Below are 24028 nucleotides of genomic sequence, written 5' to 3'. Positions count from 1 at the left end.
GTCCTAAGCAGAGCTGAAAAGGGACTCTAGCTCTCCCACACACAAAGCACAGAGGTGGAAAGGATCGTCTGATTCACTCGGTGCTTCTGCAGGCAACCCCTCCATAGCAGCTTATACAGAATTGTTATCGAGCTTTATCATAAAACCAGCTATATTTTTAGCACTCACTAATCCCAGTGGAAGATTACTTCAGACACTCATTCTCCTCCCAGCCAGAAACCCAGAAACCTTCTTCTACCTTACACACTAAATGCCCAGTTTATATCCGTATCCTCTTGGGCCAAGACTATCCAGATCTTAAACACCCTTTCTCTTTCATAGGCATTTAACCCCTAAATCCACACAAACAGTGGTCCTACCTCTGACCACTTTTGTTTTCTACACTCATTGAGACCCATGCCAGTCTCTTCTGGCCCACGCGGCTGTGCTAGCCCTTCTGAAAGCCTGTCCCAGCTCAATTTCTTTTTTTTTTCCAATGCAGGAAGAAGAGTTGCAGTGTCCTAGCCTAGTACCTTAGGCAAAAGAAACCCCGTAACATTAACACCATGAAATGTAAATCAAGTCAACAGGGGAAGACACCTCATCCATGTTTCCATTCTACAGAGATACATCTGTCTGTCTACCAATGCGGTGACTCTGCCTGCTCTGGAGTCCCTCCAGGGTTATGCCAATATAACCCTGATCAGATTTTCTGCTCTGTTTGTGTCCACGCTGTTGGAAAAAGTGAGCTAACCTTCATGCCAAGTATCCCAAGGGGGTAGCTGCAGAAGTGACAGGCGGGCCAACAAATTCCCATCTACTTTCTGAGAGATGTTTCATCTGCAAATAGCTCTGACATGACAGAGACAAGTTGCTATTTAAGATATTTAAAGATATGGTATAACACTGCTTGGCCTTAATTTTGGGCTTCAGCAAGCTATTGATTTTTTGATTCTTTATATTATGTTAATGATGTCATGATCATATCAGAGCAGCAGTGTACTTCCATAAAGCTCCAGAGTGCAATATTTAATAGATACTGTTAGTATTAATTGATTTTGTTATAATTCATTCTACTCATGTTTTCACTCTTAAGGTTTTAGGGTTTTTTTTGTTAATGGTAAATTCTCTAAACATCCAGGCAGAGTGAAAAGTCAAAGCATTTACTTCTCCTCTTAGTTTTTAATTTAGGAATGGAGGTAGTGGGGAAGGCTGTTCTCTCCAACTCACCCCAATCGATAGCAGATTAAGTATAACATTCAATAACTGGACTGATGTGTTCCTGAGCAGCTCAAGAGGCAGCCAAATGATATTTTGTCAATTGGCCAGATGAGCTTATGCTATGGGTCAGCTCTCCTTCCTTTCTCACCAACCCCTCCAGAACTTCCATCAGTTAAAGCCAGGAGGGAATCCTCAAGGTGAGTTTTTTGCCTTCGATCCTTGAGAGCAGAGAGGGGAACAGAGCAGAGACTTACTGTTGCCCTAACAGTACTGGTAAGAATTAAGTCCCTACTGTGCAGAAAACAATTCATGTCTAGGTATGCTGAGACTCTACCCAGAGAGACTGTAGAATTCAGATCCATACCTGAAAATAAATTTTATGAGACAATAGCTTAAGATGGAAAAATCATTCTACTTTCTGGGTTACTCATACACTCAAAGTTACTTGCAAACTTGTTTGCAGGATTGGGACTGGGTGAAAATGAGGAAGGGATCGGATTGATTCACTCTCATCCACATTTGCAGTTTCTCTTCTCCCTGAGAAAAGCACAGAGTGAAAGCTCTTGGCCATCATCCCAACTTCATCCTCCTACCATTATTAACTGGCTGGCTTTTTAGAGGTGCTGGGTGGAAGAGGGCCAGGGAAGCCTTCAAGGAGTCAAGAAAAGCCACCTCTGTCCCAGCCACATCTCAGTGGTGGCTCTGACGGAGATGCTCCGCTCTGATAACACCTTGTGGGGCCAGGCAAGCTCTAAGAGACAAGGAACAGACAAAATAGGAAAGTGTTATTTGGACTGAAATCCGGCCTCCTTGCCCTGCACAAAATAATCCAGTGCTCATTTATCAAGGTTGGCTGGCAAACACATCCCTTCCAAGTGGGTGTTGGAGGCAGGATGTGTCTGGCCGCCTGTTCCCAGCTCCTGGGGTGCCAAGGGAAAGGACAGCTCATGGGGGCTCCTGTCCCTCTGCTGCAGCTGAGAAAGTCTGCAGACCGAAGTTGCACCTCTTTGTGGTGAAGGCTTGGGTCTGCAACAACACAAAAGGAGTTTTCTTGAGGTCATCTCCCCACCTCAGCCCTGAGCCATGAGAGTGGGGCCCCGTTAATACAAGTGAGAGACTAAAGAGGCCTCGCTTCACCCCCTTTTCTTCTCCATCCAACTGCAGGCAAGGCTGTGTTTCAAACATCTGAGGCATCTTGGCCTCCTCTCTACTCCTGCTACCAAGGATCTGAGGGAAGGGAGAGACAATGCAATTGCAACCAGAAGACAGCCTTTTGCAAAGACTCAGTTCCCAAGGTCCTCAAGGGCCAGTGCCCAGCACTGTCCAGCACGGCGGTACCTCTGCATGGCTTGGTACATATTGTGGCTGGGTTTTGCATGTCACTCCTATTTGCAAGAGAGAGAAAAGATCTAAATGAGGTCCTGCCATTTCCTGCTCTACTTTTTCCTAACAGCTCCAGCCTTCTGCCCTCCTCCCCAGACCTCAGAATAAAGCAGGGATGGAAAAAGGAAAGAAACAGACATATAACAGACATACACACACACACCCCCCCCCAGAATACGCACTTAGCATCTGCACCAAGCTAACAGGAGAGAAGCCTTCCAGGCATGGGTGAGCTAGATTGAGATTATTTTCTTAACATGTCTCAATTAAAATGTAGATCTCCTTTACTGCCTGGGGCTAGAGGGGCAGGAAGCATTGGGAATGAGATATGGGAGGGAGAAGCAAGAACACAGGGGCGTTTGCTTCATTCCTGTCCTGCCTTAACCCTTCCGGTGCCTCCTCTGCTCTAACAGCCAGACAAGGGCACAGGGTAATTTGGGTATGTTCATTGGGTTAAGCAAGGAACTGCACGTGTGTTTGCACCCTTCCGTGTCTGCTAAGGCTCCTTCTTCTTTAATTAAACAAACCCAAAACTTACTCAGTCACTAGTGAGATGAAATTATTATCATCGTGCTTTATAGCCAAGTACTGTCTGGGAGCCTGCAGTCATCAAGTCCAGCTCCCTACAGGACTTCTGCAAGCCACTCATCATCCAAAGTGCTTTAAGGCTTGGGAACTCACAGCCTCCTGTGAGGCGAGGAACTGTTACTCCTCTCCTACAAACAAGGGGCTAAACCACAGGGAAATTAAGGATTGGAGTCATTGTAAGTTGGGCATTGTTTGATATAATCATTTAGATTTCCCCAATAGCTACTAAAAGAAACTGGCACTTCCAGAGGGCAATTCACCTCTCTGCCTTAACCACCTCAGGGTTACAATGAATGTGTTCAGAAAAAGTCCCTCTCTTCACTGGCTGCTGAGACAAGAAACCTAGTAGTAGATAACATAAATCCCGTCCTAAATAACTTGTCCAAAATAATGCAAGGTATCTACAGCAGAGCAGGGAAATTAATACTGTGCTCTCTTGCCTAAGGAAAATTCTGTAACCAGTGGATCATGCTGGCACCCCTTTCTAAATGTACCAAGGGCTCCAGAACTTGTTTTTTTCCAGTCAGAAACTGTCCCAGATCTTGTCTTACAACAGTGCCTCAGACCTTCAGCCCACACCAATTCCCACTTCCTCATGTTATTCACAACCCCTCAAATCCCTTTACCCAGGTTAGGCAGAATCATCCTCCACTCTATCCCAGCAAACACCTTCAGCATTTCTGCTCCCCCTCAACGTATTTCTTTGCCCCTGACTTTCAATTTAGTCTTTGCCACAAGATAATCAATAAAAAGACATGCTAACTGCTGGGACGACTTCCTAGGCAGGGAAGCAATCAGTGGAGGAAAATAATCAGAAACCGGCCCTTCCTTCCATTAGCAGGGGCTGGTGCATGCTGTCTTACAAGATACAGCCACACCTGCTTGCAGTGGGGCTGCCCCATGTCCCTACAGAGCATAAAGAAACTCATAGCCAGTGGCAGAAGAAATTCACAGCCAACATGTCTATTCTTCACTGTGAATTTGGCCTCCCCTGCGGGAGGATGGCAAGAAAACATGTTTTCTTTGGATATCCTTGTTTCTTGCATCCAGCCGTGTTAGCCACTCTGGTCTAGATCTGGCTCCAGGGATAAGACTCTATTAAAAATACACCCGTTACCCCTGACAGAAATTAATTTGGTCCAATCTATTGGGCATTGGAACAGGAGGCAAGAAATGTTGTTCCATGTCTTGATCTGCCACTCATCTCTCCTATAACCGCAGTCCTGGCAATGTGCTGTTTTTCCCTGCTCTCCTCTGTGGCTGACCTGCGCTGGTGAGCCCAGCAGAGAGCTGCAGCCTCCTGACACCCAGGGATTGCTCTTCACTACGGAGGCAATTGGTGGGGTTCATTTGCAAGACGTTTTACTTGAATGTTGTGTTGTACATGAGGGAGGGACTTCTATATCTCCCCACAAGGCCAGAGATCAGGCTGTTGTATAGCTTCTGTTAATCATAGTAGGTAAGCATGGAGCTAAAACATCTGCGGCTGCCTTGGTAGATGGTTCCTGCTATTGATGGTATGCTATTCAAAAGCTGCTGAAGGACAGATCTGAAGTGGGAAATGATGGAAGACAAGATGTTCAAGAAAACAGGACAATGAGTTGCTCAGATCCACTCACTAAATAAAAAAAAAAATGTATATTGCTGGGGATAGGAAGAAGATACAAGGCTTGTAGCAAAACAAGGAGGATCCCACCAGAAAAAAAAAAAAGCCCCACAGCAGGATGAGATAATTAACTTGAATTCAGAAGCTCCTGTGAACTCACACAACCTGTAGGACTGTGGTGCTACAGGAAAGGGTGATAAAATCTCCCTGGTACAGAAGCCAACTGGGAAAGGATCAGCCTCTGCACCTCTGCTTGGGGGAATGAGTGCAGAGGGGTGTGGGAGCAATAGGGAGAATTAGGGGCTGGAGACACACATGCTGGTGGTAAACAGGGATGTTGTGGCAGGTCTCTGAATGTGAGAGTGTGCAACAGAAGGTGATGGGCATGTATTTATGGGTAGGAGTGTGCGTGTGCAGATCCATGGGGAAGGTGAGGCTGGATAAAGACATACCTTAAAGGTTTTTTTATTAGGAGGAAGAGCTTCCTGATCCTCCCCTTCCTCTGTTCCCTTCTGAGACCTGTCACAGGTCAAGGATGATGAAATGTCACAGAAGAAACAGTGGAAGGCAGAGGTACGCCCGCCCTGGGGGGAGCTTGTTTGGGGTGCCATTTTCCCCCTTTGGCAGATCATTGGCCACAGAGGCACCAGGGAGTATCTGACAGCAAGACAGAGCAATTCCCTACAAACAGCCCAGTGACTGAGACTGAGTTTCCTGAACCATCCATAGATCATGACCTTCACTGAGCCTACTCCGGAGCATGGCACAATCTTGCAGGAAACCCTAGCCCTGCTTTATTGCAGATTAAGACCTTGGAGGACTTTAACATTCATGGGAGGGGTGAGATTGGCCAAGTTGCAAAACCCAGACCTGGGTTTTGGCCACCCCGAGAATATGTGAGGAGAGGACATCCCAAGCTGGGGTTGGGCTCTATTTTATTGCCCACACAAGGGGTCTAATGTCACTTGAGACGTCCTCAGGACCCCAGCTGGTCCTCATCTTATCCTCCAGAGGGAATGGGTCTCCAGTAGACTCTGTCATATTTGCCAGCCCCAGGTGAACATCTCAGATACCCCAGGCACTCCAGTTGCAGCCGACAGCATGGATGGGCAACTGAATTGAGTTCTTTGCATAAATAAAACCACTTATATTTCAAATTCTTCTTGTACATTCTCCATACATTTTTGTTTAGGCATCTGAATTAAGTCCTTAAGTTGCCGCTCCGTACCTAGGTCTCCTTGTTGGCTCTGTTAACCTCCACTTTATAACCTAAGTCAGGATACATACTCCTTCCCTGTGGCAGCCCCTGTAACTTTGCATCTCAGCTCCAGTGCATATCTGACAAGCTTTCTAAACTGATCAGGGTGGTCATACAGCTTTCCCCGTCCCTGTTCCGTCCCTAGCTGTTACCCTAGGTATGTACTGTGGGATATCTAGATGTGCCACCCACCAGTGTGTAATGTCCCAGAGCAAGGGTGATGCTGAAATGATGAAGGTGTGTCCTCTGTCAGGGGACCAGCATACACAAGGTCCCCTAGAAGGCCCCCAGGTACCACTGAGAACCATTATCCCTTTCTCATTGCATGTCCTAACACATGAGACACACCTCAGCCTATGGCAGACTGCATACTATGTTTCACATCAGAGAAGAAGAAACCCCAGAGATCTTTTTCTGCAAAGGCTGAACTTTCTGCAAGGCTAAACCTGAGCTGCTAATGTTTCTGTGGGGGAGACAAATCCCAAGTAGGACACCTAACTCACAGGGCTGCAATAGGAGAAAGCTTCTGCTGGAACTCACTGCAAAAACTAATTACCTTCCTGCCCCTCCCCACTGCCCTCCAGCGAAATAAGCTAATCAAGGAAGAAGGTTGTTATCAAAACACATTTACCACACGCCTGCGTCTTACTATCCACAGTGCCCAGTGCTGTCCCCGAGTTGCCTCGGGCAGGCACGGCCACCGAGATAATCAACCTGTGAAGGGCACAGCTCTGCCCTGCACTGCTAGATAGACTGGAGCAGCAAAAGTGCTCCCAAAAGGGACACGATGGCATCTAGGGAATGGAAGGACATCAGCAGTGCTGGACTCACAATGTGCAGGTACAGTGATGGGTCAGCTCTCCAGGACTAGTGATTGGCTGTTCCTCTCAAAGGGACAGGGCTGGTTCAGAGAGCTTTATTCAATGAGGTTCAACAAGGCCAAGTGCAAGGTCCTGCTCCTGGGTTGGGGCAACCCCGGTATCAATACAGGCTGGGGGATGAAGAGACTGAGAGCAGCCCTGCCGAGAATGACTTGGGGGTACTGGTGGACAAAAAGCTGGTTGTGAGCCTTCAATATGTGCTCGCAGCCCAGAAGGCCAACCCTATCCTGGGCTCATCACCAGCAGCGTGGCCAGCAGGTCGAGGGAGGGGATTCTGCCCCTCTGCTCTGCTCGGTGAGAACCCCCTGCAGTGCTGCGTCCGGCTCTGCGGTCCTCAGCACAGGACAGACATGGACCTGTTGGAGCGGGTCCAGAGGAGGCCACGAAAATGATCAGAGGGATGGAACACCTTTCCTATGAAGAAAGGCTGAGAGAGTTGGGGTTGTTCAGCCTGCAGAAGAGAAGGCTTCGGGGAGACCTTATTGCGGCCTTCCAGTATTTAAAGGGGGCTTATAAGAAAGATGGGGACAAACTTTTTAGCAGGGCCTGTTGCGACAGGAGAAGGGGGAATGGTTTGAAACTAAAAGAGGGGAGATTCAGACTAGATATAAGCAAGAAATGTTTTACACTGAGGGTGGTGAACCACTGGCACAGGTTGCCCAGAGAGGTGGTAGATGCCCCATCCCTGGGAACATTCAAGGTCAGGTTGAACGGAGCCCTGAGCAACCTGATCTAGTTGAAGATGTCTCTGCCCATGGCAGAGGGGTTGGACTAGATAACCTTTAAAGGTCCCTTCTAACCCAAACTATTCTGATTCTATGATTCTATGTCATCACCCATCTGTAGTGAAATAGGATTCCCAGGAGCCTCCGTTTCACTCAGGGCTTTAACACCATGAATAGGCATGCTCCCTGTCCCAAGAATTTCCTCCTGCTCTCTGGACTAAGAGCCCTGATCTCATTTCAAAAGGCCATTGGAGAGCTGTCACATTTGGGGCTATTTCCGTTGCTCCAAAGGAGAGGCAATGCCTAGGTGTAAAATGATGGGTACTTTAGCTATACCTCAGCAGCCAGATTAAAGATTATCTAGGCTCAATGCAGAATGTTTAATGGGCCAATGTCAGTGCACAGAGCCCCCCTGCTGTGCGCTTCCCTCTGTGCAAAGGATGAAATGCCGTCTCCAGTTTCGATAACTACCTGAGAAGAAGTGGAAATCACTCTGTGCCAAGACCAATTGTGGGAAGATGACTCCACTTTCCCTTGCTATCAGATGGAGAGGTTCACAGGCCATGTGCAAGGCTGAGTGCCAGCTGTGACCAGGGAGGAGTCAAACCAAGCACTGTTTGGAGACAAGGCATCTTGACAGCTGGTTCATTCCTACCTTTGCCATCATTGACTGGCAGTGCTAACACTGCCAATCAACTGATTGGAGACTTTCAAACCAAATGAAAGATTTCAAATTTCCTGCAATTGTTTTCCCCCCCATCATTTATGTTTTTCTCCCCATTGTGTACCAACAGCATGTATCTGGCAATCTCCTGTTCCAATGAGAAATGATCCCAAATACCTCAGACACACAGGGGTATTGAACATGGCAACTGAAGTAGCTCTGAGCTTCTGAGCTGGGGAAGATCAGTCCAGCCAGCTACAAGTTTCCAAGGCAATGCAGGATTTGAGCAGGAAGCCATTTGCTCTTCATGTGGCTGATCCACCTTTAGGAAGATCAGGACAACTGTCATGTACCTTTGACATGTAGAGGGTCTCCCAGGTATTTGAAGGCACCAAGAGCTGACCCATGACAAGACTATGCTAAGGCAGAAAGCTTTTCCTATTAAAAAGGATCCCAACCGTGACTGAGAAGACTTATTCATCATGCCAGGCAAATGCAAAACACCTGCAAGTTGCTACCTTACTGAAGGGACTCTGGTTTGCACCTTGGGACATAACGGCATGGGGAGTACAAAGCAGGGACAGATGAGGCCCATTCTTGTAATGGAAGCTGAAGGTCTATAGGATCACAAGACCCTGCAGGAATCAGTAAATCACTCTTTTCTCACTATCTGTTAGAGCTCGGTGTGCACAGGACTGGGTGTGATATTCCACCTTCCTGCCCTGCTGGGTCCCTGAAGCCTGATCCATACAGCCCTTCCCAGTGCCCCTTCCCCACGCAGCACTTGACATATCCTCCCTCCCCTGCGCAAGTGGAGGAAAAGGCTGGGGGAAGGAAAAGAGAAGAGGTGAAGGGGAAAAGAAAGAAAAACCTCAGCCTCAAAGACAGTCACAGTACCTTTCTGACGGCAGAAAGTCAAGCAAGCAAAAGACCCTTCATAAAAGGTCTTATTGCAGCATCTGTAGGTGGCTTAGGTTACCTGAGACTCTCTAGTGATTCAGAAGACTTTGACCAAGAAAGTTAAAGCCAGGGACGATCAATGAGCCTCTGCAAGCAGCATCGCATCGGGTTACCTGCTGAGACGAGACAGCAGGAGCTGCACTTTGTAACTTTTTCTTTTTTTTTCCTGGTCTGGCAATGAGTCTAAGCATGGATAACAAACCTCCCTCCCCCTCCACACTAATCCCTCACTCCCTAGAAAACAACTTGTTTAAGAGCCTTTTTTCCTCCATATTGTGTTAGAAACGAGAATTGTAATTTCTGGGTACACAAGGATCCTGCAGCTACAAGGCAGATGGGAAGAGCTGGAGGACAGGAGAACGTGGAGGGCAACTTCCAAGATACTGGGGTAGGTGTCTGCTGCCAGAGGTCAGCATAAAACCCTTCTGAACCCCCTTTCCTTTTGTGGGGAAACCAAAAAACTCTCATATGGCTTCTCAAGTGTCTCATAAACACCATCTCTGCTGCTGCAGCTATCCAGTTAATCTGTGGTCAGCTCAGCCTGAGTAATTGTGCGTTCCAGATTTTTGGTCATCCCTTGACTAACCCAGCGTCCACCAAAGGGATCCAGAAAGGCCCATATCTAAGAGCGTTCTGTTATTGCTTCTTCATGGGGTGAGGGTGCCTACAGGAGGCCACTGCATCCTATTCCCATGGTTCAGGAGTAGGGGCACGTGCTCTGCAACTGGGGTGCAACTGGGGTGCAAAGCCAACAGAGCCAGCTCGGGCCCCTAGATGAGGTTCTTGGGTGCCAGAAGGACACACAAAGGACATGTGCAGCTCCTCACAGATGAGCAGAGGAGTGCAGAGAGCAGAGCCAACTCCTGGCTCTGCTACCTCCACAGTAGGACAAACTGGGGATGCTTAAACAAACCCTCTTCCCTCTGCAGCAAATGTCAGTTCCTCCAAACCAACAGTGTTTGTTGATGGCCTGCTTTGCTCCGTTTCTAGAGCTGGTAAAGACTTCTGGGGGAGAAAGAAATCACAGATGCCCCAAAGTTCCATTTTAATGGGAAAAAAAAAAAGTAATGCTTCACTTCAGAATTACTTTTTACTTTGCAATTTTAAGCAGTTTACTAAAACCTGAAATAAAATCTCAAAACAAGAACTTCTGAGGCCTAAATGAACCATTCTCCAATTACTAAATGGTATCAGCCCCTTCTAAAATGGCCTTCAAGGACTTTTCTTATTAAAAAAAATAATTGACCCACTACGAGTGTTGCCTCTCCCTATAGGGATGCTGCTGCTGTTCTGCCCCAAATATCCATTCTGTTGGCAGCTGGGGTGTTAAGTACCACCCAGAGACACTGTGTAGGGCTGAAAACTTGCGTGGTCACCACGTGCACACGGATCAGTGCTTGTGCATGTCTGCTCTGGAGTTGTGGCTGGGCCAGGCAGAGATAGCGAGGTCTCATTCAGCTGCAGAAGGGTTTATTCCTCCTCTGGGGGCAAAGAGCCTCAGCTATCTCTGCCCCTCTGCATGTGAGGGGGAAAGGAGGTAGAGGAGGGTTAGTAGTTTAGATATGGATGGAGACAGAAGAAACTTGCCAGGGGGTTTAGAGGGGTGGTCAGATATTGGATGGCATCTTTGGACACTGCTGCATCTGACATAGGAGGAAGCTGCAATTCATTTCAGGCTTGGAGAAAACTTTACTCTGCTCTCATCCCTCTCTGCAGCCCCCCGTTCGGGCTGGTGACATTGCTGAGACCTTGCAGCCAGGCACGGAGTGCCTCCGTGCCAGCTATTAGCTTTTCAGCCTGGTTCCTCCCCCCCTGCTCCCACCCCAGCCCTTCGCTCTCCCCTGGAGACCCATGCAGCAACCGAAAGCCACATTTTCAATTTACACCAACTAAATGATTCATCGCCGCCTAAAGAGGCTTGAACAGAGCCCAGGAGGGGAACTGAGCTATAGCAGGGAAAGAGCGGGGGGGACAAGATCGGGGCTAAAGATACAGAGATGAAAAGCTCCGGTGACCTGCTCCATATCGGCTCTCATCTCAGGGCAGAAGCCAATCAATCCTACCCCCCTCCTTTCTGCTGCAGCCGTCTGTGGGTCTGTCTGTCTCTTTCTCTCTCAGCAGACTCGAGTTTCTCGGTGGAAGGTTAGGACAGCGGAGCCATGGAAATCGATTCCTGAGCCCTGGCACGCCGCCCTCTGCGCAGACAGCCCAGCTCCGCCGTGAGACGATGGATGGAGAGTTGTCCCCAGGCATCCCCCAGACCTCTCACGTGGTGGGAGCTGAGGATAGCTTGGAAATGGGGGTCTGGGGAAAAGAGTCTGCATCAGCCCTTGAAGTGCAAATCCCAAAATAAGAGACACCCGCATGGGAGAGACAAAAAGATGCTGTACCCCATCTGGCAGTTTTCATCTGTCTCCCAGTCTACCAGTGTTCCTCTTGATGGTTTATACTGGAGAAGAAAGATGAGTGAAAGGCATGGCTTTGCCCACAGGCAATCTGGTTTCCAGTACAACTCTACCCCAGGTCTTTCACAGCCCGATTGCCTCTCCCATCCCTTCCACAAAACAGCTCCCACATCAGCATGGCTGGATTCAGCTGGGCACTGCAAAGCCCCTGGGATTCCTGACTGGGAGGGAGGAGGGAAGGGTTAGCACGACGAGGGAAAATGCTTATGGCGCATTTCCCCAGAGATCCTTGCGCAGGAGCCATTGACAATGCATCCCACTTGAGGAAAAGTCTGATAATGAATCTTAAGGGGTTCTGATGTGCAAAAAGTGCTAATAAGGGACTCAATATTATGGCACTCTTACCCTGAATATCCTGCACAGCCAGACCTTGTTGAATGGGGTGTAATTGGCTCCTCTGCTCTCAGGGCTACCTAAAAGGATGAGGAAACTGAGACCCAGAGAGGAACACCTGAGTCTGCACCGAAAATTCCTTCCAAACTGGAAATCTGATTTCTTGACTGCAATGGAAACTAGGGGGAAGGAACAGACTGGAGTGGGATTTGCTAATATTTGCCTTCCGCCTGCTTCAAAAAAAAACCAGAGGGAATTAATCTCAGTGACCCTGCTGCAAGGTACATAAATAAGAGGTGCCTCTCTTTTCCAGATAAGGAAACAGAGGTTAAGTGACCAGAGGGAGGAGGGCACGGGGAACCTGCCATCAACCAGGTCCAGACTGCGAGGCCAAAATTCTCCTCGAAGCACTGAGTCTGTACAGGGTTTTCTTGTTCTGAGTCGATGCTGCCAGCCTCACTCACACCACCTCACCAGCCATCACATTTCTGACTCTCCTTCACAGTGACCTGCTGGGCAATCTGCAGTTGTCTCTGCCCCTTTTCTCTCCTTTTGGGGATTTATTGCTGGATGTATTGATTGCTTGTTGTCACTGACCCTGGACGGCAGGAGATTAAATATCTAGCATTGCTGTGGTACAAACAACGGTCAAATTCATGCTTTCCTATACTGCTTGCACATAGTCTATGCTGTCCCTCCATTGACAGAAAAACACACAGTGCTGTGTAGGATGGATGCAGGATAAGACGAGATGAAAACATACTATAGAGATGTATATCAATTGGAAATCTCCTCAGGTCAGCAGGGTGAAAGTTTCATGGGTTCATGCCTACCAGACCACAACTCAGGGCTGGTTTGCCAAGGATCTCTTGAACAATTCCAGAGCCTGAGTTAAGTTTTTGGACATGTTTTGGGATGAATCATCTAGATCTGATCTGAAATTAAGCAGACTGTCGTGGCTTTGGATGAGGGTCACACAAGCGGACGAGCATCCACAGAAGGTTGGGATATGGTACAGGTTTGTTCCCTTTTCTTCTGTTCCAGAAAGGAGAGGTAGCAAAGAGGATTGCTTCAAATGGATCACTGTCTCCACCAGGAGAGTTTGCAATGCAGCAGGAAGAAATCAGAGGTGAACTCAGTGGGAGAAGACAGACACACTGCAATGGCATGGTCCATCAGAAAAACTCTCCATTGCTGCCAAGGACACTGTGAGACTTGGAGTGACAGCACCCTGCAGAGACACACTCAGCTGGAGACGTTTGGTTAGCTAGATCCAATGCACTTTCCAGCCACTGTCTCCGCTGAGAGGTTCTTGGCAAATGAGACCACCCTGCCACTCATAGCCAGGAGCTCAGCCAACATGACACCTCCCTCTCCACAGCTTTGGCAGAGGGCTCTCTGCAGGAGGAGATCACTGGCAGTAAAGGCTGCAGAGAAGAAACTTCAAGATCAATAGCATCATTAAAAAGCCTACAGAAAACAAAACCAATGAACTAATCTCTCCGTCCTGAGGACACCTGGATCCAGTACTCCTTGTGAGGCACTGGATAAGCCAGTACTGTAGAATAATGAAATGGTGAAATGAGGTCCCCTCTTGACCTGTTATACAGAAGCCCAAAAATGTGGATATAGACAAATTTGCTCAGCATCCTGACCAGATGAGCCAAATGAGCCATTTGGCTCATTTATGCTCATTTGGCACAGTGGAGTTGACCCACACAGGACAAACGCTCAACTTCAGGGTCAACATTTTCCCAAAGTGAGCATACAAATCATAAGGTCCTCTTGAAATCTAACTTGGAGTGGACTCCATGATGCTTACAAGGACCTGATTCCTCTCTAAGGGCAATGGAGATCATGACAAGTCTGAAAGAGGAGAGGTTCAGGTCAACAGTGGAAAGTTGGAGGTGCTGAGACAAATGTCTGAGCTGGGCTGCTAGTCATAGCCAAACTGCCTTAAGCAATGGAAACAAGAAGGTAATTGTCACCCAGAGAAGAGCTGCGGGAGGGTTTGATTCAAAGCGCATCCTGGTGCAGTCAGCAGATTGTGGATCAGGCAGTTGAGGAGATCTGACCAGTCTCTACCACCCTTCTCTTCCCTTGTCTTCCAAAAAATGTTTCTCAGTTAAACAAAGTCTCCTCCAGCAAGTCCCAGAGATCTTGCTGGAGACACCTGAGTGACTCATTGGCTCACCTGGTTCAGCCAGGGACTGAGACAGAATTTTGCGTCTCTGCCATGTTTTATCACAGCCATTGAGAGAAGATGGTTGGGGGAAAAGCAGGGCTGGAATGGTGGCAAACACCAACAGGTACTTACGTGTTGTGAAGAACACACCATCCACAGTGAGGGTCGCCTGAGCCCAAGCACTCGCTGCAGGTCTCGTACTGGCTACACGACTCCACGGGCACCCGAGTGAGCTGCAGGAGGAAAGGGGACAACCTGTCAGGCTTTTCAGAGGGCTCTGCAACGCCCACAATGACTTGACAGAGGTGCCACCCTCCCTGTCCTCTTCCCCTGGTGCCTGTCCTCCCAGAGGTACATCCCTGCAGATCTCAGCAGGCCTGGGGCAGAGAGATGTGGCTGCAGATTGCTCCAAAGTTGAATCTGGTGCAACCCCTGTCCAGATCAGCACTCAACTTGGTGCAACTCCTGTTGAGATCAGCACCTTCCTTGTGGCCGTCCCCTCTTCCGTATGGCCTTTCACACTTCATTGCCAGATGACCTCATTTGCACAGTTTCACAGGGAATCAGCAAATCAGGCAGGCTGTGTGCAGACTGTGGTGATCTGGTCCCCTGAGACAATTAAACAACATGTGATCTTCTGCAGCAAGTTAAACTCACTGGATCTCAATGCTCTCCTACACTCTTGTAGATCCATTGCTTTCTGGCTTCCTGTGAGAACTGAGGTCTCATGATATCTTTATCTCCCTCCCATGACCTCCTGCACCACCACCGGTCCCAGGAGAGCGTTAGCTCCACTCCCCATTGCCCGTGCATCTTTCCAACCATCAGTTGTCCCATCTCCGGAGAGGTTGCTCCCAGCAGGAAAAGGACAAAGGCTACCAGTCTGGGTATTGAATGAGCCTGCTGTCACCCTGACTTTGCAGCTCAGAAAGCGTTAGAGGTGGACCTGAAACACCCATCTACTGCCAAAATACTGCATTTTATTATGATTTTTTTTTTCTTTCTTCCTTTTTAATTAAAGTATTTCAGTCAGAGATTTCAAAGACAGAAGGGATTGCTTAGCCTGACCTCCCGTCTAATGGACCAAAGCCTTTTGATTCCTATTAGGTTTTGTAAGTCCCTTACTTCTTTTGAAGCCAAACATACAATTTGGGCCCAATGACCTAATAGTCTCTTTTCCATCGAATAAGCTTCAGAGAGCTTCTATAATATACAGCCAATTGCCAGTGCCTTCACCCCAGCTCATGTCAGCAGGGAGAGTTTATTCCTTCAGGTGATATAGTGTGGTATTATCCTGATGAAACACCACTGAAAACTGCCAACTATAAACTGCAGAACAGTTACTCATGACAAATGACAAGGAAATATACCTAGATCCTAGTGACAAGTTTTTACTTGATGCAACATTCAAGAGAGTTTGAGCTGTGAAGTGACAGATTAAGATTCATTCTGATTGCACTTGTAAATGAACCAAGAACTGGCTTTTACATATAAATATATATTAGGCAAAATTCCAGCTATTTATGAAGACCTTTTCTGTTTGTATCAGAAATTGTCTTCCTAACCCCTATACAGACATCCCACATGGTAGTTGATAGTCTATGAGCAAAAGCTGAAAATCTGTATTTTTACCTCTGGCAGGTGGCAGTAGCTTTAGAAAACTTCAGATAGAAATACGATGGGATTTATTTACCATTGCACCATTGCTGTGCCAAGTCACCCAAAGAAACCAACCGCAGCTACTGAAAGCTTTTAATGAGAAAGGAAGAATGTAGAAAAAGAAACCCCACAAAAACACCTTTCTCAAATTGAATCTATTGCCATGAGCATAAGAACATAATCAGGACAGACCACAGAGTGACAAAAAAGGGAAGATCAAAACAGGGAGTGAGTCATTCAAACTTCTGTAAGTATTAAGAAATTTCAAAGGTAAGACGGCTTGGCCATGAATGCAATTGTTCTGCCTTGCTTAAGGTTCAGGTCAAGAAGGTATCAACTATTCATCAAATATAAATTGTATGCTCCAGGATTTCACCCAGTTAGACTTATGTTGAACCCAATAGACTGTGTTGCATCCAACTTCCAAAAAGACATACAATTTTTTACAAGAAGACACCAAGGGGTGGAGACCTTATAATTTCTTATGTCGGCCATTCCCACCTGTTATTTCCACCTGAGAAAAATATATTGTGAATTATTTTTCCTTGATCACATCTAACTTGACCATGTCTGCACTGTGAACATCAGTGTACTTGCAGAAGAGGCCGATAATTCAGTTTTGAAAGATTGTAAATCTGCCATTTCTCAATCCAGATGCAATCGATTGTGTAATCCTCACCTTGTAATTAGAAACTCGTGAACACAGTTGGAATTGGCTATGCAGTTCCTATCCAAACTACCCTCAGTTTAACATATGGTGCTACGCGATTTATCCTCATTAGCTGTAGATAGTTTTTCTGAACCTCAGTTTCTGAGCTACTTTACATCTGTCTTATAGAAGTGAGCCTTGGTTAAGAAGTTTAGATCAGAACATGTGCTTTTCCAATATCTAGTGATGTTGAGTTTGAATGTTCTGAGTCAAAATCCACTTGTGACTACGATATATGTACAAGAAAGAAGTCCTAGAGGACTGAAATTCGCTATTTCTTCGCAAGTTACTACAAAAAGAGTAGATAAAAAGTGGTCTCTGTAGGTTTTATTATTATTATTATTTAATTAGCCGTCAAAGGATGTTCAAGTTCCTTTCAGAGGCAGGAGAAACCTACTGAGAATCCAGATCTTCATCTTTCCAGAAATGCTTCCTTTTCAGTATTTAGGGTACTCAGTGTCTATAGGATATAGTTTGTATGTTGTGTAGGAGCACACCTTGCTTGTGTTGCTGTCTTGGACAGCACAGCTATGCAGTGTGAGCTTGCACCAAGCTGTCAGGCACACCAGAGTAGTAGATGTCTTGTGCCACCATTTGCTTTGCTATGTGTTTTTCTTGCTATATGAGACCTTTTACGAGTTCACCTCAAGTAGCTTTATTGCGAGATTAATTAAAATTGTACCACGCTGATAAATGTCTTGGGCTGTAAGTGTCAGACCTTCTAATTAATAAAGAAAGAAACTACAAAAACCAAAGGAGCTGCGACTGAAAGGAAAGCCACCTAGGGGTCGTCAGCTGAAAAGAAAAAGAACATCAAGCAAATAAGGCACATCAGAGGTCTTATTTTCCTTTGGAACATAAACTGTAATTAATTCAGCTCAGTTTTCCAAGTTGAAAGTTTTGAGAACTGACCGTGCCCCCTGGGAGCAGTCAGCTTTTTATGCTGCCCCTAAAATATCTGAAAAAGAAAAGTCCATGCAACCTCCCAATTACAGCGCCTTGCTATTATTCACAACGATGAAGGGACTAGACAGCGCTGAAGGTTGAAATCTCCATTGCAAACCAGACTGTGATTACTCCTTCCACCCCTTCTCCATCCTTGGAAAGTCTAACAAAATTTTCAAGGTCATTTCCCAACCTCGGTGAGGCTCCCTACTGCTGGTCTTTCATCGGGGTGGAACTTTGATTCAACATTTTACAGCAAATATAACCAGGGTTTCATCAGACAGAGGATTAACAAAAGCAAGGTGTCCTTCATTTTGTGGTACTATGAGCCAGGTTAGAGTGATTTATATTCCTGCAGTGGTCACAGCTTAACTGATATTTTGGCTTCACTGTGCTAGAGCAATATATGGATGTAAGAAGAGACTGCTGTTGTTTTAAGGGCTTATATCCCATATGTGATGAAGCACATATCTCCTTTTTATCAATGAGAGCTGAGGCTGAAAGTGAGGTCTCATGCAGCTGAAGTAGGTGCTATCTAAATGTCTTTGAAGATGTGGGCTTAAGGCATCTGAGCAAGTTCATGCAAGAAGTCCAGGAAAGAGCTGATTATTGAACACTAAGTTATTACGTACAATATATTTAGACTTTGAGTTCATTGAAATTTTGAAGAAATGAAGGTAAGGTTCTTATAGATCCCTGTCCACACACCTGATGGACATCTAGGAGCTGCTGTGTTTCCAAGGCTCTGTCCATAGCAGACCAGAGGGACAGATGATATCTGATCATCTCTGAGGTAGGCAGCATTTCCAGAGCAGCCAGTGCACCACGGCATTTCCAAGATGACTACTGTGTGGTGGGAAGTGTGAAAGATCCCAGAGCCTCAACACCAGCACCTTGCTTGAACAGGGGAAACCAAAGTGTCAGGACTTGTATTCCTCAAGCAGCTTCACCATCTAGACTGTCCCCTACTCACAGCTATCTGGAGTGAGATGCAATCCCAGAGCCAGGGTTGGACAAGTGGTAAGTAAATCTGATGTCCTTCTCAAGGGCAGCAAGAAAACGATGAGCAGGTCCAGCTGCTGTAGCTGCAGCAGGATTTGAAGGGATATTTCCGTTCTTCAACACCTTCATTCACATGTCCCTAGAGAAATCATTCAAGAGTTTCTGGCTCACAAGAACATCTTGAAAAATCTGGCAAAATCTGCAAACTGCTGTACAGTTCAAGAGCTCACCTGCTACATACGACTTCAGGGCTTTTTACACAACACTGGGGCTGTCCTCACCTCTGATCCAGCCTAAATTTCAAACTGCAGCTTCTCCAACTCCCAGCCTCACTTCCACCCTCTATTTCTAGTATGAATGAGTTACAGAAAGTCATTTAAAACAAAATGATTGAGGGTTTTGGATCCGAGAGACAGTAACAGCTAATCCTGTTAGAAATTTGGCTCCCTCTTCTGCCATTATGTATTCACAAAAGCTCCTGCTATGTGCTCAGTCATAATTTTCTGGCTCCCATTTTTGACTTTTTTATTTCAATATACATTATTTTTTTTCCCCCCTTAAACTGCCAACATTCTGGTCAAAACGTGAATCATTGCTCAATCTCTGCTGTTATAAATGGATGTTAATACAGCGCCGGGATTTATTCAGTTTGATAGACTAAGTTAATTTAAATGTACAAAAAGGCATCTTAAGTAGCCAATTTCCTTCCCAACAGTCAAAAGATACATTTCCAAAACACTGAACAGTGACTCTGTCAAGCCATGTGGGTTCTGAGAACGCTGCTATCTTTCAAGACTCAGCCAGCCCCGAAAAACTGCAGAAAGATTAAGAGAGAGGCTTATTTGATTTCAAAGCCTTGAATAGAGTGTTCATGATAATACAGTTTATTAAATAGAGCAAGGCAAAAACCACCTAAGATACCACTGGTGGAACCAGGTTCTGCACCCTTAACAGAGTCAGCAAGGATGTTCGGTCACCTGCACGGCATCCCAGGATGCCAATTTTAATTTGGCCTGAATTATGGACAAAGGGACCTTGAATTCCTCTGTCATGTTTGAGATCCTGTGCCTCATCCACCTGACCTACAAACTCAGCAAAAAGCAGGAACACAGAAAAGAAAAGCCCAGGGAGCTGAAGCACATCTTAGTTATACAGGTAAGAAACAGGACTCACACACATGTAAATGGCTGTAAAACTGGTGGGAGAGGAGACACTCCTGCGGGGATAGAGATGAGGATCTGGGTTTGATTCCAGCCTGCCACTCCAGCATAATAAGTAAATAACTTGCCAGTCCCGCTGGGATAGGGAATGTCATTTCTCATCAGACAACCCCAAGCTCTTCCTCTTCATTGTAGCACTCTTCCCAGTAAATCCATGCTTACATACTTGGAAAACTGGAGGCTTTAATTAAGGAGAGTTAATTGGAAGCAGCAGTAGCTGTCAAGGACAAATGACAGAATAATTAAACTGGGGGTCAATGTCCTGCTGTGTGGTAGGGTAAATTACCTGTCCGAATATACTTGTTCACAAAGGGCTTCCTACCTACAGCTGTGTGTGTGCTGCTTCTCCTCCTCTCCTCTTCGCTACCCTGAGCTGTCCTGCACATCTTTGGTGAGAGACGTGCCAGAGCAAATCCCCAGCCACAATCACACACCACTCACACAAACAGAGGTAAAGCAAGGAGAGATAGAGAAAGATTTGATGCCCACAGCCTCTGTGCCGATAGCCCCAGAATCCCTTAGGGTAAGGCTGAGAGATGTCAGTTCCCATCAGATGCTCTCACGATGAGATTGCTGTTGGTGCTCCTAAAACAATGTAATATTCTTTGCACCCCTTGCAGTGCAATTCTCTTCTCCATTCCCCCCTTGGCAGGACCCTCCTTTACAGCTGGCTCAGAAAAGCCAAGTTGGGGACTTTGGGAAGGCTTCATTTCTGATCCATCAAGTCTGTAAATCTTGCAGCTTGTGGGGAACAGCTCTGGCATGGCATGTATGGAAAGCAAGGGTTTTGCCCTCTCACCAAAGTCTGTCTGCAATATCAGACTCTAAGTCTAAGTTAGAAATCCAGGCTCTGCTGAAGGAGAGACCTTTGGCAGGGCAGGATTTGTCTGCTCTCTGTTTTAGATGTCTACCCAGGATGAGATAAATCACACCCTGGATGTTCCTATGTCCATTCACTGAATATAAAGCAGTCTGGACAGCCAGGTCAGATAGAGACATTGACAATGTACACATTGAATATTGGGTGAGGTGAATCTCACATCAATGCCATACTTAATTTTCTGCTATTCCTCTAATCTTGCCACTGCAACAATCCCCAAACATGCTAAGCTCTCCCCTCTTCCTAATTGTAGCACCAGAATAACCAGTCACAATACAAAATGCATTTTCTTTAATCACTGGGAGAGCTGTAGAGGAAATCCACTGTGTTATATAGCTAGAAAACTGTTCCAGGAACTCAAAAGACCTTGTGTGATGACACGGACTGTGTTTGAACAACTGCCTTTCACCATCTGCTCTGTAAATACAGCCTTCGTGCTTTGCTGCATCCAAGCTCATTCCTGCTCTCTCTTCTGGCTTTATTTACAAAGGAACAGACACTCAGATAACAAAGACTCTCTCAGCCCTTTTCTCGAAGGCTGGGCAGATTCCCAGGTTCCCCCTTCACGACTGCTCAGCCTACGCCCTGTGCTGTGCCTTCTTCAAAGAAGTCTACCACGACTCTTCTCCCAAAAGCATCAATGCTTGAGGACAAGCTAGGGACATGCCATCCTGCTATGAGTACGGCTGGCAACCTGGAGATTGAAGAATGTGTGTCCAGACATTTCAGCGTTGAATCTCATACAGCTTCCACCAAATTCACTCTTGTTTTTTCCTTGCCAAGAATGCAAAACTCTTCCTCAGCTGGGATAGCAACAGGGCATCCCATCGGCATGCCGATGTGCTCTCTATACGAGACAGAATATTTATTAGGAAACCTTGTCCCTTGTAAAAATCACAGTTCGCCAGCTTAGAGGTATGGAAGGATTGTCAAGCGATTTTCCCCAAATGTGATGAAACCAGCCACCTTCTTACCCACCCTGCAAACCATCAGCTTTGGCCAACTTTCTCTGCCTGTAGCATTCAATCTGTGTTTCTCCCTGCCAGGTCCAGGTAGCTTCAGATCCCCCCTGCCTTGTTTACCGCTAAATCTTTATCCCACGGTCAAGTGTTTCAGTCTGTAAACTGTAAAACAAATGAGGTTTGGCTAAATGTTTGTGTTCAAAAGCCTTCAAAATAGAGGGCCTCATGTCACAATTAACTCAGGGCCAACCCAGGCTTGATGAGAGCCGGTGCCTCTGTGGTTACTGAAGCATGCCTGCCGAGCAAGGGATAGATCGTTACCCAGGCTCTATAAAGACTATATATATAGATTTAATTGGGACCTGTAATGGAATTTATGTCACTGCAATGGGCTTTCTCAAAGTCCAGCATCACTTGAAGGCTCCTGGTGGAGGCGTGAACAGTTAAAACACACAGGGAGAAGTTAATAGTTGTTTTTAATGGTGATGGCTACTTTCCAGGTCGCCTTGTTCCACCATCTTTCCAGATGTTTCCATCCTCACCCTTAATTATCAAGGAGCATCTTCCTGCAGATTCATTCACCTCAGCAGCCATCTCAAGTAGCCTATCATGTCTCCTTGTTGTCAAATCCCATTGATTTAATCTTATCACCACTCCAAATCCCACCTTTACACCCTCATCATCTTAACCCTCCCTGGGTTAAGATGTCTTCATCCCAGTGTCTGGAGGATCTTTGCTTCAGTTCTGTCCCCAGCCACCCTCACTCCCTCTTGGATTTCTAGCTCCACCACTTGACGAGCCATGCGGTTCATGGATTGATCATGTTGGTTGAATTCCCTTGTGCAGGATTATACGACCCCTACAAGCATTGTCAAGCTGCAGAAATCGTGGCAGACAGACATTTTGAAAAATGACCTTTTCTCCAGATGTGATCAGACTTAAAATCCCCTGTAACAGCATATAAAAACAACTGTACTGGTTGGGATCAACACTCCACATATCCCAGCTCCTTGTCTTCAGCCATGGCCTTATGGCACTAAGGAAAGCATAAAAATAGGGTAAGCATATATGATATGTCCCCAGTAGCTGCTCAGCCTTTGGCTATTTTAATTCAGGGGAACTTCTGAACCTTATGTGTCTCTATTTCGTAACCTGAACAGATCTTTCTTTAATTTTCCGGTTTATCCTTGAAAACACATTGACTTTTTGCATCCACAGCATGCTTTGGCAGGGAGTTTCACAGTGCCAGAACCCACTGCTTGAAGGAATCACCTCCTCTGGTTTGTTCAGGATTTGATTTTCAACAGTTTAATTTCATGCCCTGTAATTCTTGTATTTGCAGAGGTGGTGAACAGTCACTTCCTATCCATCCCCTTCTGCCATTCATAATTTCACCAGTCTGAACATCCCAGCTCACCTCTTCCCAAGCTGAGGAGTTCCTGCTTCTTCAGTCGCACCACACATGGAAACCACTCCATACCTCTGATCATCCTGGTTCCCTTTCTCTTTTGACCATTTTTTTACCCTTGTCAGCTAAATATGGGACAAAAGGAGAGGCTACCTGGTGGCCTAAGTCATCTCTTGATAGCCTTCTCCACCTCTCTCCTCCCTGGACTCTCAGGCACTGACCACATCATCAAAACCTATCAAGCCACGGCCTTTAACAAGGTGCCACCTCTTAGCTTGAGGCACATGACCGTGCGCATCCTTCAGGCTCATCTCAGCTGCGAAAGAAAACACATCAGCTTAAACCGTGATTAAGGCCACTTTACCACAGGCTTAGCGAACGGCAGGTAACTCATAAAGCTGTGTGCACTCGATTGCTTTTAGCGATGTGAGCATACAGTGGTACTGAGCTTCACAGAGCTCCTCAGAGGACACGCTTCTCCTTGCCACGAAAAGGGGCATTTGTTTTGTTCCCAGACAGCCTCACACATACCCCCCCTTCAACCTCTCTCCTCTCACGTCTGCCTCCTCTCCTTTTATAAGTCATTCTCCATGCAGTGCCATCAAATCTCAGCTGACACGAGCTCTGCAGCCTGCCACAGGCAGCATCAGTTGGAGTGATAGCATCAACTGAAGAGTTGTGAGGTCACGCTGGTTAATCTGCAAACCAAAAACTTAAGAACTGAGGCAGGGAGAGCCATGATAATGTTTGCTTGCTGTTGATCCTGAGCTGCAGAAAACATACACTAACCCAACCTGGAGACACAAGATTGGGACCTTCCAGGGCTATTACAATACCTCTGCCTCTCCAGAGCGCTCACCACCAACAGCATTACTGAGTGTTTCAGTCAAGAGTTAACCAAGATCTAGGGAGAAAATGTGAAGCAGGCTGTTCCCAAGCCTTTAAATATATGTCTTGGTTTATTAAATGAGAGAAAACCAGACAGAGCTTACTGC

At 46.4% G+C, this 24028-nt stretch overlaps 1 protein-coding gene across 1 annotated transcript in view; it reads right to left on the bottom strand.

The window, feature by feature from the left end:
• The window catches only part of PLXNA4 (plexin A4), a 432942-nt gene that overhangs the window by 138887 nt on the left and 270027 nt on the right, over positions 1-24028 (bottom strand). The window contains exon 4 of the mRNA XM_075142680.1: positions 14381-14481. Within this exon, the coding sequence (XP_074998781.1) occupies positions 14381-14481 (101 nt within the window). The remainder of the gene's footprint in view (positions 1-14380; positions 14482-24028) is intronic.

This window comes from Calonectris borealis, chromosome 1 (assembly GCF_964195595.1).
Source record: "Calonectris borealis chromosome 1, bCalBor7.hap1.2, whole genome shotgun sequence".
Lineage (NCBI taxonomy): Eukaryota > Metazoa > Chordata > Aves > Procellariiformes > Procellariidae > Calonectris > Calonectris borealis.
The sequence above is the reverse complement of the archived record's forward strand: the minus strand, read 5'-3'. Positions and strand labels throughout refer to the sequence as shown.